The following is a 16,475-nucleotide window of genomic DNA, read 5'->3' on the forward strand; positions in this document are numbered from 1 at the left end:
AAAAACCCCAAGGTCTTATTTAAGAATAGCAGAACTTCAAGAACAAAAATAACATTCATGTTCATGAAAATATGCATATATTATGTGTATTAATACAATTGTAAGTCTTTTTTAAATTAAGTACTAAAATATTTCTACACCAAGCCTACCCCAAATGCATGCAAAACAGTACAGTATTGATTCTAATTAATTAGAATGTAACATCGCTTGTAACATTAAGAGTTCTAAGTATCTGGCATACACAATAGAAACGAATAATGAAAAACATTTTTGCATCCATTTTAAAAGAAAATCAACTTAGTTAATTTTAGCAAACCAGTGCGCATGCAGCAGAAAAAAATCCAGCAGCTCTGACTCTACCGTTTCTCCCAACTTTATTTGCTTACTCAATATTGATTATCTTAAACCTCCTGGGACCTCAATGCATTTTTCAACAGCTATTTCTCCTTTTCAGTTTTAATTTACATGTTACTTAGACCCTTTGTTTACAGTCCATACAATGTAAGCTTTAATAAGCCTTCCCCCTAAACGCTTAAAAGAATATGATAATAAACTATTTCAACGAAATTCAACAAATAGCTTGACAAATGGAGTACAGGTGTTAAACGGTAACTGAGATATGACCTCCCAGGTGTAGATGAGAGAAATGCACAAACTGAAAATGGGAGACAACGTGCATTTTAGCATCAGTTGTTCTCAAGTCAAATAATTCATTTTGGGTTTTTTGATAAAATAATCTGAGATGATGTTATACTTTGTGTTATTATTTTCAATATAAAAGAAGACCTGGTATACCATAGCAGCTGTTCTACCTAAATTTTCTCAGGTACATCAGTTTGCTTTATTATTCACCATAGAGTCACATTTAATCCAAAATTAGAAATGGAATTGTGGCCTATCCAGTCATCATATGTAAGAAGAGGATTTCATTATGCAGCCATGTACTAAAATGTTTGCTGCATTCATGCACCCCTTTTTGTTTGACCATGCTGTGCGGATGGTCACATGCATCAGTTCACTTTGCTTCTCTTCTGACAATAGCTGATTCAGACTATGTAACATATAGAACTGGCTGTGATGTCCAAATGTGATCTTCCAGATTAAAAAATGGTCCTAAATTTTCCAGGATGTGTGACAGTTTCTCACCTACCCACCAGTGACCCAAATACATGGCTAGCAAATCATACAACACCGTAATTTTTAGCGAGATGAACTGAAAGCCTGCATTCCCGAAAGTGGTTGCCTGTCATTATTGTCCCTTTAAAGTTCACTGGATGTTTTAGAATGCAAACTGCACACTGCAATCCACGCTGTTTTTCTGTCACTTACAGAGAAGCTGTATTTACACTGATTTAACTTGACAGCGTGTAGTGTGGCAAGACCACAGAGCTTTTCTGTGACTCCTCCAACATGCTGTTGAATTTTCTATGTAGAGCCCCACCTCCTGGAGCAAAGACTTCTAGTCCTCATATTTTAAAGGAGAAATTCAAATAGACCTTGAAGATACAAAAACAAGAAGTACTACAAAAATTACATTTTTCTACCCCCATGGATTCTGGATCTTGAGTGCTGATGGCAGAGAATTGCACAGATGCTTTGCACAGATGTAGATGATTACTACAGAAAAAGCAGAAGAGAATCCATCTCTGAGGATGGGAAGATAAATTTGTTATAATCTAGCAAAGACCAGATCTTCAAGGGATATAGATTTAGAGAGGAACTTGGAAGAGGCTATCTGCTGGGAATTTGAACAAGCTAGAAACATGTAATACAAACGTGCCATTGTAAATTCAAGTAAAATATTTTTTTTTAAAAAACAAAAACATTTGGTTTCCAGTCTTATAACCCAAACATTGCATTGCTATGCACAAAGATTAAAAAGAAATCTGACAGAACCCAGAAGATACAAAGAATGACTGACTAGAAAGTGATTGAAAATTCAGGTATCTGGTAAATGACCATGAGCCAGTAGTGAAAGCCAAGTTGTAAGCATCTTCAGTCTCCCATAACTTGGTTAAAGAGAATAAAAAGAAGTTATTATTAACAAATTACACGGATTTCAACTGCTCAAGTTACACCTGAGTCATACCAGCCTTATGACAGTAGAATCCCATCACCATAGTTTTTGTTGTTGTTTTGTTTTGGTTGGTTGGTTTTTTTACAAGAGGACTACTTTTACACACTTTTTAAAACCACAACATCAACTGTCTATCAAATGGATGAATAACAATCAAAACTGAAAATTATTCTGGGCACCATTTTGCCAGTTATGTTTCACAGCATTTTCCTGACTTGAATACCCTGAGGTCGCTGAGGCTTTGCAATGACAGAGAAATTGTGCAGCATCTTGCCAGCTACATTAAGGCCTTGATAAGAAAGTCTAGCAGAATCCAGCCTACATGTACACATTACAAGAGCCAACACACAGCCATGTTTTAGCTATACCTTATGTTCAGTTCCTAATAAGTAGGATATGGAAGTTCTTATTCAGAAGATTATTTAGCTGGGAATGGCCTCTGGAAGCAGAGAGATTATCAGAAGCCACTAAAAGGTGACAGGGACAAGGTTATCCAAAGGGAGGCCAAGGCAATGCATTAGCATTCGCAATATCACAGAGCCTGAAGTTAAGCTTGCGGTGGACACCGTCAAATACCTGGCTCGAATTAATCTCCAGGTAAGGGCCGTGTTTCTCTACCTCAGGTACTAACAGAACAGTCAGTCCAAGATCAGCAAGCCAGAAAGGTGGCAGCATCTGTCACTGACAGCCTGGTCCCTTGAGCTAGGAGCTCACCGGCAACCAGAGAATCCCAGCAGTCCCCCACATTGCCTCAGTTCTGGGAAAGGGACAATGCCAAAGGGGCAATCACATCAACAGCTCCTGGCAGCCACCTCCACCAGGCAACTCCTACGGAAACGCCAACAGAAACTCTCCAGCCTTTCCTCCCTGAGGCTCCTCCTCAGGATTTTGCTCACTGTAGAAGCAAGAGTGGAACTGGATGCAACCCCATTAACTTGATCAGAATCACAGAATATCTCAGCTTGGAAGGGACCCATGAGAACCATCAAGTCCAACCACCTGCACCTCGCAGGACCAGCTAAAACTAAGCCATGTGACTAAGAGTATCCTCCAGATGCTCCTTGAACTCTGCCAGGCTTGGTGCCATGACCACTTCCCTGGGGAGCCTGTTCCAGTGACCAACCACGCTTTCAGCAAAGAACATTTTCCTAATGTTTAATCTGAACTTCCCTTGTCGCAGCTCCATTCCATTCCCTATGTCCTGTCACTGGCCACCGGAGAGAGGAGATCAGCACCTCCCCCTCCGCTGCCCCCCATGAGGAAGGCGCAGACAGCGATGAGCTCCCCCCACAGCCTTCTCTTCTCCAAGCTGAACCAACCAAGTGACCTCAGGCGCTCCCAAGTCTTGTCCTGGAGACCTTTCACTGTCTTGGTTGCCCTCCTCTGGACACACTCTAATGGCCTGAAGTCCTTGCACGGAGACAGCCATGGTGTCCTTTGTTACGGAACTACTTATAGACCACTCACGTCTTACAGCCTCTTCAACAACTACCAGCTAACCGCCCTCACCAACCTCATAACCGTTCCCAGAGAACCTCTTAGAATCACCGGATACTTACCTCACTCAAGCACCAATCTGAACCTGGTCAAGTGCCAGCAAAGCTGGCATTTACAACACAGCAGGACTGGATTTGAAATCTGTATGGAGAGTAGCAGGCCAAATCAAGAGAAAAAAAAATGAGCCAGAGCAGACGCAATTTTACCCTCACGTTACTGCCTGAAAAGGGGTAAGACTCTCTTGATGGGCCACTCAGTCACCTAGACCAGGCATGATATGTGCACGGGTGCAGAATTTGACTGAGCAAATCAGAGACACTGAGAACAGGACTCCAACGTGTCACCTTACAGTGATGCATAGGACAGTATCAGAACGCAAATGTTTTAAAAAATACATCTCATTCATTTTTTCCTTACAAGAGTGCAAATTAAACTTCAAATGAATATACTTATGTTCCCAGCCTATAAGGTACTCTCAGAATCTTTTCTATATTTGCATTCACAGCAAAAAATAGAAACAGACTACAAATGAGCATTCAGTGCCATAAGATAGCCCAAATGCACGATCTCGATCCCTCTTAAGCCATAGTGGAATTGAGGGACGATGGCAGCCCAGTAATTTACAAATAAATTGCACGTCAGCCCAAGCGGCATGTTTCCTCAGTTAATGGCTGTGAAAAAAGGCATGTGTTGCATGTACAAAGAGACGCGTTTTGTGGGGTGTTTGCAACAGAGAATGTCTTCACGCACACATCCACAAACGCACCAACCCTGACACTTCAAGACACATACAGGTGCATTTCTAAAAAATACATGGTCGGCCAGAAACCTTGTGCGATGCTCTGTGCACAATGGAACAGGCGAAGATGCACCGCCCGTAACAACGGCCCGGGGAGCCGCTCGGCTGCAGCGCTGCCATCTCACGGAGGCCCAGCCCGGGCGCTGCCGCTGCAGCTTCCGCACATCGCAGCCTGGAAACCTCCTTTGTAACCAGCGACCGCACCGCGCTGGGCACGGCCAGACAATGCCCGCCCGGAGCACAACGGTGCGGGAGCCGCAGGGCTCCCGGCTCGGCGCTGCGGGCTGCGCCGGCCACACCTCTGTCTCCATCTCCATCAGCGGCTCCTGCCCGCCCGCCCTCCGCTCCATCACCGCCATCTCCAGCTGCAGCTCACCGCCACCACGCCACCGCTCCGCGCCGCCGCCCTCGCCCGGCCCCTGCAGCCGGCCCGGGTCACCGTGCCGCTCACCGTGCCGCGGCCAGGAGAGAACGCCGAGCGGCGAGGGACGAGCACGGCGCATCCATCGTCCCGCTGCCGCGGCGGCTGCAGCGCCCAGCCCCGGCCCAGCCCCGGCCCAGCCCCGGCGCCTCCCGGCCAGGCCTGCGCTGCCGGGCGGGGGTCTGCGCAGGCCCCGCCCCGCCGCAGCGCCGCGCGCACGGCCACCATGGCAACGCCGCGGCGGCGGGCCCGGCGGCGGCGGCGCGCACGGAGGGGCCGCCGGCGGCGGGAGCCGGCCCCGCACCCGCGGAGCTGCCAGGGCGCCGTGCGAGCCGCTCGCGGTGGGCCCGGCGGCGCGGACCCTCCGGCTGGCCCCTGGGGACATGAAGCATCCGCAGCCCGCGGCGCTGGGGAGCGTCCCCTCAGGAAACTCGTGTGGGCGGGAGCGAGGGAGGGCACCACCTCCCCGCACCTGAAGTCGCACCTCGGCCTACAGGCAGGAGCAAATTTATTTGAACAGGTCTGAAGGAGGTGGCAGGACCACATAAAATGTAGCACAGGATGCCTTGGGGAATGACCATAGACGCCAGAGGAGGGTGAAGGTGGGTGAGGGGGAAACAAGCACGGGAAAACTGCGGGGGGGGAAGCAAGTGCTGATGGGCAGGTAGAAGAGCTGCCACCTGCAGCTGGTCACCAACCTTTGGTCTGGCTGACACAACTCATCATCATAGTGTGTGCTACACTTTCATTAATTAAACACTATCGCTGCCTGTTTTCTGTATCATTGTGCTCTTTGCTCTGTGTACATACACGTATGTTCCAACAGCAACCCCCACTGGCACCAGCTAGCTGACAGGAGAAACCCGAACCTGTAGATATCCTCGGTCCAGGGCTGAGACTGAACAAGACACCCATAGTCTAGACATGGATACCAAAGAGACCTCAGGTCACGGGCTGAGACTGGAGAGACCAGAGGCCGTGAATGCATACCCATGTTCCACTTGCAAACTTCAAGAAAGTAGGAACAGTTCCTGTTCTAAGCAGAGGCATCTAAGGGCACTGTCCTCTTGCTTATGTTAATCTGTTCATTTATGGTCACAGCTGTAGTACATGTGCATACATATGCACCTTCGAAAGTCACACTTAGCCTTACTGCCTGGATGTGGGAACAGGGACCAGCAAGATATGGCAATCCTCACCCAAATGATCCATTACAGTCTATCCAATTTCATTTGCTACAGTACATAAGAGCTGTACCATAAAGAAGCCCAAGGACAGCAAGTTAGCCATTAGTTTTTTAATTGTTTTATCCCACTGGCTGCTTTTCTACTGAAAGCCAAAGCATCTGTCAGATCCACAGCCAGAATGGCAAACAGTTGTCACTGTGGGTACTTGGAATTCCTCTGACCCTTCCATCCTTCAGAGACATGGCACCTATATCTAAGTGCCTCTATCTACTGCTTTAGAGAAACATCTCCTGTGTAGTTCAAGACTAGCAAAAGTCCCTAAGTAGCCAGGCAGGTAACAGTTTCCAATCTAGACAGCAATGATACCACTAGGAGGTCATTCAAGGAAGTTCAGTAAAGACCAAAGGTAACGGGGCAGAATCAAACTTAAAATATATTTTAACTCAAGCTGACAAGCTCTTTGCAATCCCTCAGTTAGGAGCAGTCCTGTGTACTGGAACATGTCTGCCCTCTGACTGGAACAGCTTGGTGAGAAGTGCAGCAGGTTCTCACATCTCAGCATAGGCACTTTCTCAAAGGCTGCACTCTGCCTGTTGGGGCACATCCATCTTCAGCTGGGGCTTCCAATAACTCCTATCCTTCATGCGAATGTAGAAATTTCACTGGAAATAAAGAAGTAGTCCCAAGCCCCATCTGCAACGTCACATTCAATGCACAAGTTAGAAGTACCAGCATTGTTCATGGTGTTACAGAAGACAGATTGAGTGGAGAGACACGACGTGTGGGAGTGTTGGTGGCCGACAATGACGCAGGGAGGAAAACGGGAGCAGCAATATCTGCGGATAATGTTTCTCCCTGGTTGCGAAGCTGTAAGATCTGCCGCAGCAGGGCTTTTCCTTCTTCTCTAGTCTGCAAACGATTAGTAAAAAAACCAAAACAATACACCTATGGATGGGTGGCTCCATGGTCTAACTCAGTATGTAAACAGTATAAGTTATAGGAGTTTGTCATTCTGTAAGGTTGCAAGACACAATAAACATCCTTATTTCTTTTTTATTCTGCTACTTAAAAATGTTAAGGTACATCACCTTTTTTTTTTTTTTTTTTAGTCTTTTCTCCTTTTACTCACCAGATTGACATGTCACTTTGGTATTTCAGACAGTGATACCATCAACCACTGAAGCTGGCCGAATATTCCAGCAAAAAGTAGACTGGAGAAGCTTCAGATAAGCTGAATTCAAGTTCTCTAGAGATCCAGACAGCTTTGTTAAGGATAGGCCAAACACCTTGCACTCCTGGCTAGTGTCTATCACTAGGCTGAAGTTAAAAATCCAGAATTGTCCACTTACAAATACAGAACATCTCAGAATACAGAGTCACATACAAAACCTCAGTAATACAATATCCTCTGTACTGTCTACACACAGATGAGAAAAAGCTATTTGAGTATCATCACTACACAGTGCGTGGGAGTCTGTGACCATTTAACCACCTCCTCACCACCAAGATTTTCAGCAGCCTTAAGACTGCCACGTGGAGTTTCAAATTCCTTTATTTAGTGAACACCAATGAGACATGGTTCAATTTTACTATCTACACCATATTCCATAATTTTAGTCAATCATGGGCAGCATTAGTAATCAGGTATGTAACACCACCACTCAGGATGTGACCTGCATGGCAGACAGTCCTCGTTCCTTCAACAAAGGATTCCTTTTACTCTGAGGGGAGCCAAGATCAAGATTATCGATCCTCCACAAAGAAACACCAAAGACTGCACAAGTACTCACATCATTGAAAGCACAGCATTGCTGAGCACATGCTGAGGCTTCATCCCAGAGCTTGCACTTGAAGTAGTATTGGGCCAGGTAACGGAAGGCAGTGCTGACCTCCACATGCTCCACTAACTCCTACAGTGAGGGGGGGAAAACCATCATCTTTGACTGCCTTCCAAGGTAGTTCTATACCACATTTACCTTTATTACCAAGATATCATCTTACCGAACAGGAATAGATATCCTGGATGTATTTGATGTAGCACTGAGCTGCCTGTTCAGATTCATTCAGCTGTTCGTGCAGCCTAGAAAAGGAGAAAAATGGGCCACTGGAACAAGGCTGTGCTGTCAAAGACCTTATTCGTCTATGAGAAAGTATCTACTTAGCCCGACCTGCACTAAGGCCACGTCTTCTCCTTCAGAATTTGCAAGACATGCACTGTGTGCTGCTCCTCATGGAAAGTGATGATCCAGCTTGGGAACACTGATGTTACCAGGAAGGGAGCCAGTCAGATACTAATTGCTAGAAGCAGTGACAACCCAAGCAGGGACCTTGGCTTATTCTGCTACATTTTAAAGCTCTTAACAGACCTCTGACAGCCTATTCTAACTGTCTATTTCCTCCAGTGCTCCTTTTTCCCCTGCTACATCCCAAAAGTCTTTGTACAGCAGCTTCACTTTTCACTTGCCCTTTTCCTTCCCCTTTTTCCACTTTGTATTACTTTATCCCCACCAAAAATTAGTGCTGATGTCAGTGTTTACGCTTATTTCACATCTGATCCTTTCCCAATGTCACCACCATATACTGGGCAGGGGTGGGGAGGGGGAAATGTATCTACAATTTTGTAGATCATCCTCCCTCACAGATTGCTTTAAGTTTCAATACAACACATACAATTGCCAGCATTGCCTGCTCAAATCACTTCAGGATTCATAGGTCATATGATTCCCTCCAATTATCCTGAGGGAATCTTAAAGCTAAAGCTGGACACCAGAATTTGCAGTCACTACAGACCTAAAGATTACTTTTGGAGCTGTGTAGTAAACGTTATGCTACCTAACAGCAATTCCACTTGTTTTACATTTCGTATTTTATCAGCAGGGATCGAAGTGCTGGTTACATTTAACACAATATTGACAGTTCAGTCAGACACATACTCACTTTGCTAGTTTCACCAGTGCCATTTTCTCCACATCTCCCACAGCATAAGCTCTCCAATAGCACTGTCAAGGAAGGAAAGTCAGTCAAGCACACCACAAAAATTATTCCAGCTCATGACTCATGCAAGCAAGTTTGAAACAGAAAACTACATGGTTTTTCACCAAAGGAGCATATATCATCTGCAGACAACACTTTATCAGCTGCTCTAGTTACATTGCAGCAGAACTTCCCCAATCTTAACTGCCACAGAAATCACTTCAATAAGCTCCTAACAACACACTGTAAGCATTTCCATCCAGTAGCACTAGCAACACAATTCTACTAATTCTACTGCAACTCCACCTAGTGTCCTAGGAGACATCCTGATGTCTTACTCCACATATCAGTTCTCACTCACCTTTTTAGATTCCACCAATTGATTGAGTTTCTCATAGCATTCTCCTAGAGCAACCAGCATACGAGAATCATTTGGTCTGCAAAAGAGTAATTCCTAAACATAGTATAATGGACAGCCAGCTGATCTCGGGATGGGGAGTGGAGAGAATGTGGAAGTCTACATCTGGCAGTGTCTGTCATCCTTGCTTACATAAAACATCACTTGTAACTTATACTCCTGACCAGCGTTACTCAGCATTTAACTGACAAAGCCTTTGCTAATAGTTAATTAATAAAACTAAAAGGATTTGGAATCGCAAGACTGCACAAATCACATAGCATTGATGTTCTTCTCCCTTCCCCTTCCTTAGCTATTAATAGAAGCAACCACGTCAGAATGAACACCAATAAACATGGCTCTGTTCTCAACTCTACCTGAGTTGGTGGGCCCGTCGGTAGTAATAGAGACAGTAAAATGGCATTTTGAGGATTTCATAGGTTTGCCCCAAACCATACCATGCTCTGTAATCTCTTTTGTTCACCTCTATTGCATGTCTGTCAAAGAAACGGAGATGAACTAGTCAGAAAGCAGCCAGGATCAAAACCAAGACAGAGTTCAGCAAAAGACTAACAAAAAAATGGAAGATACCACTTAAATCCTTATGTATGCAAACTCAAACACCATTTTGTGCAGTACATGAGTGATACCTATAAGCCTGGATAGCTGCAGATGTGTTCTTCATTTCCATGTACTCATGTCCCATAAGTGTCCAGGCTCCCAGATAACGAGGATTCAGTTTCAAGGCCCTCTGGAAATAGAGTGCTGCTTTTTCATGCTGGGAACGCAAGCTATAGTAATTCCCTAAAGCAAAAGTCACAATATTTAAATAAATTTCAAAGAAACAAACACCACAGAACAGAAGTAGGTAAAAAAAAGATTGAAGAGGCATTATCTACTACCTCCTAACTTAAAGAGTCCTACTAAAGGCAGAACCGATTCAAGCCTCGAGAGAGCTAACAACAGCAGTCTGCTCTCCAGTGTTCTGGTCAATCCTTTTCCAGTTGTGCCAATCAATTTAGATCCCATCTGCTTGGCCTTAAAACTTATGTCATGTTCCAACATTCATTTCCTGGTCCTGACACACAATTATTTCCAGTGGAGTTTCAGGACTATAAAGGGATTATCAAATATCCGAGTGTTCATAGCAACTTCTTCAACTCCTTCGTGCACTGACAGTATCACAGCAGCTCATTCAGAGAGAAGTGCGGGAAAAGGGCACTCTCTCTCATTTGGTCTGCTTTTTAGGCTGCCTGAATCCACATTCACCAAGTGGTTTTGATAGCCTTTCTGGTTGATCATTTTCACAACTGTTTCTAACATTTCCTCACATAGCCTGTGGACAGCATAATAAGATCATGTAGAAGAGCTGGCTCTCACCGATTACACAGCAGGTCTCAACACGATACTTGTCTATCTCGCAGAGATTGTGAGCCAGGTAGCTCAACTCAGGCTTCATGCTCTAGCAAAACAAAGAAATGAAAGTGATGAGAAAAGGAGCATGTTGCAATTTCGAAGAAAACCTAGTCAGTTAGCAATTGCATCTATTTCATGGAGCTGCGAAGCAGAAGCTGAAAGCTTATATTCAGAGAGGCTAGACAGCACCAGCTGCTCTGCCGGTGTTTAATATGCCTGTGGTAGATACCAGCATTATGGACAAGCAATGGGAAGAGTGCTTACCCTTACGTATAGCAAGTTGGAGAAAGTGTCCATGTTTTCTATCCTGTAAGGATCTTGTTTCCTTAGCTCATTAAAGATGGATAAAGCTTTGTCAATATCTGAAGAAAGAACAGCAGATGGGAGAACAAGAACCATAAATGCCAAGTTTGCATTAAAAGGCTCATTCCTACTACTTAGTAAGTGCCACTGACCTCGGATATTGTGGTAGGCAACTGCAATCTGAGAGATGATGTAAGTGCTTTTGGAAAATCCTGCATCAATGAGACTCTGATACTTCTGCAGAGCCTCCTCTATCAGCTGCAGCTCTGTATAAATGTGTGCAAGAAAGAACTCTTTCATCCATGTGTCTGGCAAGGACAGGAACTTCAACTAGCAAGAACCAAAGAAGAGGGGGAAGAGATGATTATCAGTAGCATTCTGAGAGCCACCTGTGGCAAAGAATCCATTATCTTCCCTCCCAAGGTTCAGCAGATGGTCTCAAGGTAGGAGGCTTTCCTGCAATCGGTTTCTTAAACCATAACACCAGCTACAGAAGAGCGGTATTAGGACCAAGAATTTATATCAGGTTCTTCCACAGAACAGGCTAAATAATACCTATAAATTGAGAATATTGAAACAGGAAAGGAGCATTAAGCTATCCAGTGTAAAAAGCAGTACAAAACAGACCACACAATTCTATTTAGTCGCACTCAAACTATTCCCATGACTGCTGAAATTGCAGAAGAATTGAAGCCATTTCATTTGGTCAATCAGTAGAGAATGGGTCTTCAAATCTGACAGCACCCAGCTTCTGCATCAGCCACTGGCCTTGTTTCTCCATTAAATTCAGAAGTCCTTTGAAAGGCTGTACTTTGTGTTTGAACATCAATATCATATCACTACTTTTCATGAGCTAAGTGAACAGACTCTAAAGAATCTCATCAAAAATGCATCTCCCTTTTTCCACAAATCAGTAAGGCTCTCTTCTGTGCCACCTCTGCTTTTTTAAATATTCCACCAGCCAGAACGGACTGAAGAATTCCAGAAGTGGTCTCATAAAATCCCATGCGTAAAGAAAAATGTGGGGTTTTTGGTTCTATACCCAAGTTCAGTTCTTTGATCCTATGCATGGCTTTGTACTTGACAAAAGGGAACACTTACACTATTCTTTTAGTTTGAAAAGCAGTGATTCTATATATCATTTCAGGCCACCAAAAGTGCTGAATAACTGTGGAACTAGTACCAGATTAAGAAAGAAAGAAAGAAAGGAAGAAAAAAAAAAAAAAAAAAAAAAAGTATTTTAGGGAAATCACCTCCACGTGGCAAGGCAATAACTCTGCTGGTAACTACTTCAGAGTATGTGAATTAGCCATTTCTTAAACCGCTTTGTGGGTGAACGATAAGAAATCAGCCATGCCTGCATAAAGATTCTCAAACTACAGCATGGCAAGCAATTGAAGAAAGAGACTTTAACAACATATTTTACAATCTTGGATTGCCTTGCTTGATAGAGTCTCACAAAATAAAGTAGTAGGTGACATCAATTTTGGGGCAACTGAATCAGGTTAAACTCTGGAATTTGTTACCACATCTTAATATCTCCCAAGTTTTACCATCTCTTTATCTGTAATCAAGTTGCAAAGTTCCAGCCAGGCTCCCCAGTGCAAGGGTAAGACATGGGCAGCTTCAACAAACACATCTATTGCTTCTTTCACCAGGTCCAGCTTCCGCAGCACAACACCGTACCTGTAAAGAATGTTATCAAGTTAATCAGAAATATAAAACCCTGCATATCCACACAAATACACATGAATATGTTAGAAATACATGCAGACACTCACAGATAAAGGCCAAATCCATCCAGTTCCTGTGCCTTGTGTTTCTTGCTGAGCTCAACTCTCAATTCCCGTAGAGCTTCATTTTTCACCTGTCCCTTTTCCAGAGGTCCTGCATGAAGAGAAAGTCAAACAGCTTTCAGTCAAGAGTCGTACCACAGCAATTACAAAGTGTAGGGTATATTCAGAATCATCACTGACATCATCTGGAGGCTTCCCAGCCTGTGATTATTTTCCTCTTTTTAAAAGCAAATCACTTAGTCTGATCACCTGCTTTAACAGAAGAATTAATAAATGAAAATCTGTAACCTTTATCAAGCCAATGAATTGAGAGAGAATTAAAGAAATAATGTTACAGCACACTGTCATCTGAAAATTGAGGGGAAAGGCATAAACCTAAGATGATTTACATCAAGAGGCATTATTGGAAGTTTCGTTATATTGTCTTGTGTTTCTTGTGACACCAGAGACTTACCCAAACTATCCACTGTCTCATCATCCTTCTTCTTTTCCCCTGACTGTCAGAAAGAGAGGAAAACCAAGATTACATTACAGTAGCATATTCCTTACGTTTGCTGCAATGCTAGCAGCAGCATGTAAACTAAGTTTTCACAAACATCACAGTTCTGAAAAGAACACCTCACCTCCCTCCCCACAAACACAATTGGGATTTCCAAGTGGTCATTTGGAATAAATAGGCAAAAAATAAGGTATGCCGGGGAGGGGTGGGATGCAGAGGAGTTCAGTCCTAAAAGGCACTGAACCTTCTGTCTTACCAGGTATCTCGAATACATATACAAGAAGTAAGCTTTCTGGCTCTTGCAGCCCCGTAGAAAATAGGCAGCCCTGTCATATTCCTTCAGATCAAAGTAAGACTTGGCTAATGTATAGGCATCCAGATCACGAGCATCCTCCTGCAGGGACACAGAAGAGTTTTAAGGTCTCAGAAGTTCTGACGTGCTTTAGCAAACTCATCTAGTTACAAATATATCAATGAAATTGCTCTGAAAGCTAAAAATATAGTTTACTCATCCTCAAAGATGGTTTGAGTACAATCAGAAAATCCTCTCCATTCCCTCCAATGATCGGATTCCTGGTGCTCAAATGAGTATAGACTAGTTTGAAACACTTAAAATAAACAATGAGTTTCCAGAAAACAAATTGTGGCAAGCTGCCAGAGACCATGAACTAGCTGTTAAATGAGTAGAAATGACCGCAAATAAGAAACCTACTCAGGAATTCCATCTCAAACAATATTAACTCCTAACTTAAATGCAAACATTTCCTTGGTAACTATGTCGTGAAATGCATTTAACATGTCAGATTCCTGTAATTTAACAAAACAGGCATATACCTAAAAGTTTTAGTGTACACCTGCAGAGGTGGGGATGGGGATACACTTGTTTCTCTGGTGTCCTAAGGAGCAAAAGTTTAATGGCACGAAATTACTGATATTACAATTCATTCTGGGCTTAGTAAGGATAAAGAAAAAGTAACACAATTTCAAATCTTGCTTACAGAGCATCTCATTTAGAGCACGGCAACGGGTAAAATGGAATGCTTTCAACTGGGAAAGCACATTAAGCTCCGTTAAATATGGAATGGGAGGGAACTTCACAGCATCATACACCGGCCAGCACCCAGAGCAGCTCCTGCCCGGCCTTTCCAAACAGGCCGCCACGGCGTTTGTGCTCAGCAGCGCGGGGAGACGGAACGGCAGCCCCGCCAGCCGAACGGCCGCGCCTTCTGCAGGGCACAACCGCTTCCCCGCCGCCAGCACCGGCCTGGCCCCTCCCCCCGGCCGTACCTCGGTGAGCGCGGGCGGCGGCGGCAGCTCGCTCAGCGGCAGCGGCTCCAGGGCGAACGCCAGCTCGGAGGCCCTGAGGGGAGAGAGACCCGTGAGCGCAGGCCCGGCGGCCGCGGGGCCGGGCCCGGCCGCGGCGCTCACCACTTCCCGCTGTGCTGCAGGCCCCGCTCGCGGCTCCGCTCCGCCACGCTCAGCAGCTGCTTCTTAATCTCCCGCAGGTCCGAGAAGTCGCCGCCCGCCAGTCCCGCGGCCGCCATCCCGCTGTGCGCCTCCTAGCCAATCACAGCGCTGCACACTGAGCGCCCTTCCCTCTCTAGACGCAGCCTTCTGGTTGGATGGGCTCGGGAAGCCTCGCTCCCAATCACAGCAGGCGCGCTAAAGCCTTGAGGCCTGATTGGCCAGTTGTGGCGGAGGCGCGTTCTCACCGGGAGCGGCCTCAGCCGCGGCTCCCTCGGCCCCGCTCTCTCCTCCCGTGCTGGGAGGTGTCTTCTCTGGCAGCCGGGAGCGGCAATTACAGCAAAACAAGGTGCTTTGGGAAGGGCTGAACATGAGGGTTCCCGATGTACCAAACTGCTTATCTTGGCGCCATCCTTCGCTTCTTCTGAGCCTTGCCTTTTTAAGTAGTTTGCACCCGCTTTTTGCATGCTGTCTGAAGGTTATTAACTGTTTGGGCTTTGTGCCTTTCCACTGAGGTATATAGTTACCTGTCTTTAACAGTTGTGTACTCTGAGGTGATAAGGTAATGTTTGTTGAGAGTACAGAATGAAGAGAAAGAAGGCCTAGAGAAATCAGAGACGTCTAAGGAAGGGTTGGTACCATAAGGAGACTCAGTTAGTGGCAACTGAAAATCTTATTCACTGCTGACTTTGTCTTTAATTTATTTTGAATTTTCGCTCTCATTTGTTTAATTTAAATTTCTCTGGTGTGAGTCATAGACTGGCAGTGCCTTCTGTTCGATGAAAGCTGAGGACACAAGTCCGGTAGCACTGAAGCATCGTAATCATTCTGAGATAAATAAATGCCAGGCTTTCTTGTTTCTAGTTGATTGGTTCCTAGCTGATAGCAGAAATACTCGTTATATAGTGTCTGTGTGCTGTCTTGTTCTCTGGTTCTAGTCTTCAAGGTCATCAGATTGTTTCTTAATGGGATATTTCAATCTGCCTTTGTGTTGATAACACCTCCTAACTTAGTATCGTTAGAAAATTTTCACTCAAATACTGCACTTCCTGTGCTAAAAGCAATAATTTGAAAACATGAAGTAGAATAAGTCCTAATACTGGTCTCTCAAGTCTGTACTTTTAACCCAGTGTTTGCTTCTTCATCTCAGCCTCTTTATTTTCCTGTTACGTTTTTCCTCTGATGCTTTGGGAACTACACTAGAGTTACACTAGAATGTAATTTAACTCTGTATCGTTTTTATGATGTTTGGTTCTAACAGTACAGAAGTTTAAAAACATATTTTGGGATTATTGTGCTCCACAACTTTTTTCAGCTTTTCCAGAAAGGTAATAATGTACCTTTGTGCTCATTCCAGTATCAGAATGTCAGCTTTAACTCTTTCTTTTAAAAGAGAAATTAAGAAAGAATGCTGTACAATTTAATTTTGTATGCCATTTACAGATCACACTTTTTTTTCCTTTTTTTGTGATGCTAAGGGCAGTATATTCTCTGTTTTGTGTCCTTCATAATCACTTTTTTTATATTACATAAGTGAATTGAATCAGGGGACCCAGTGTTTGAATTGGCCATAAGTTCACCTGTAATGACAGGACTGTAATTGATTAGCATGATGTCACCATACTTGATTCATTATTATCATAATG

General features: G+C 44.4%; 2 protein-coding genes across 3 annotated transcripts in view; both read right to left on the bottom strand.

Moving 5' to 3' along the window:
- JAKMIP2 (janus kinase and microtubule interacting protein 2) overlaps positions 1-4,878 on the bottom strand; it is a 46,913-nt gene extending 42,035 nt beyond the window's left edge. The window contains exon 1 of the mRNA XM_065643824.1: positions 4,825-4,878. The gene's annotated coding sequence lies outside the window, so the exon portion shown is untranslated. The remainder of the gene's footprint in view (positions 1-4,824) is intronic.
- A 1,198-nt stretch (positions 4,879-6,076) lies between these two features.
- On the bottom strand, positions 6,077-14,916 carry CDC23 (cell division cycle 23). Of its 2 annotated transcripts, none has more exons than XM_065643825.1 (16): positions 14,794-14,916; positions 14,653-14,725; positions 13,622-13,759; positions 13,321-13,363; positions 12,852-12,957; positions 12,624-12,756; positions 11,223-11,400; positions 11,032-11,129; positions 10,732-10,813; positions 10,002-10,155; positions 9,729-9,848; positions 9,316-9,391; positions 8,919-8,980; positions 7,983-8,061; positions 7,772-7,891; positions 6,077-6,890 (listed from the first exon to the last, which is right to left on the bottom strand). In XM_065643825.1, exons 1-16 carry the CDS (start codon positions 14,907-14,909, stop codon positions 6,720-6,722), a joined length of 1,749 nt encoding a protein of 582 aa, XP_065499897.1. In that variant the 5' UTR covers positions 14,910-14,916; the 3' UTR covers positions 6,077-6,719. The 2 variants fall into 2 exon arrangements, with proteins under 2 accessions (XP_065499897.1, XP_065499898.1); XM_065643826.1 differs by lacking the exon at positions 6,077-6,890 and adding an exon at positions 7,101-7,227.
- Between the last annotated feature and the right edge of the window lie 1,559 nt (positions 14,917-16,475).

Source organism: Caloenas nicobarica, chromosome 13 (assembly GCF_036013445.1).
Source record: "Caloenas nicobarica isolate bCalNic1 chromosome 13, bCalNic1.hap1, whole genome shotgun sequence".
In the NCBI taxonomy this organism is placed as follows: Eukaryota; Metazoa; Chordata; class Aves; order Columbiformes; family Columbidae; genus Caloenas; species Caloenas nicobarica.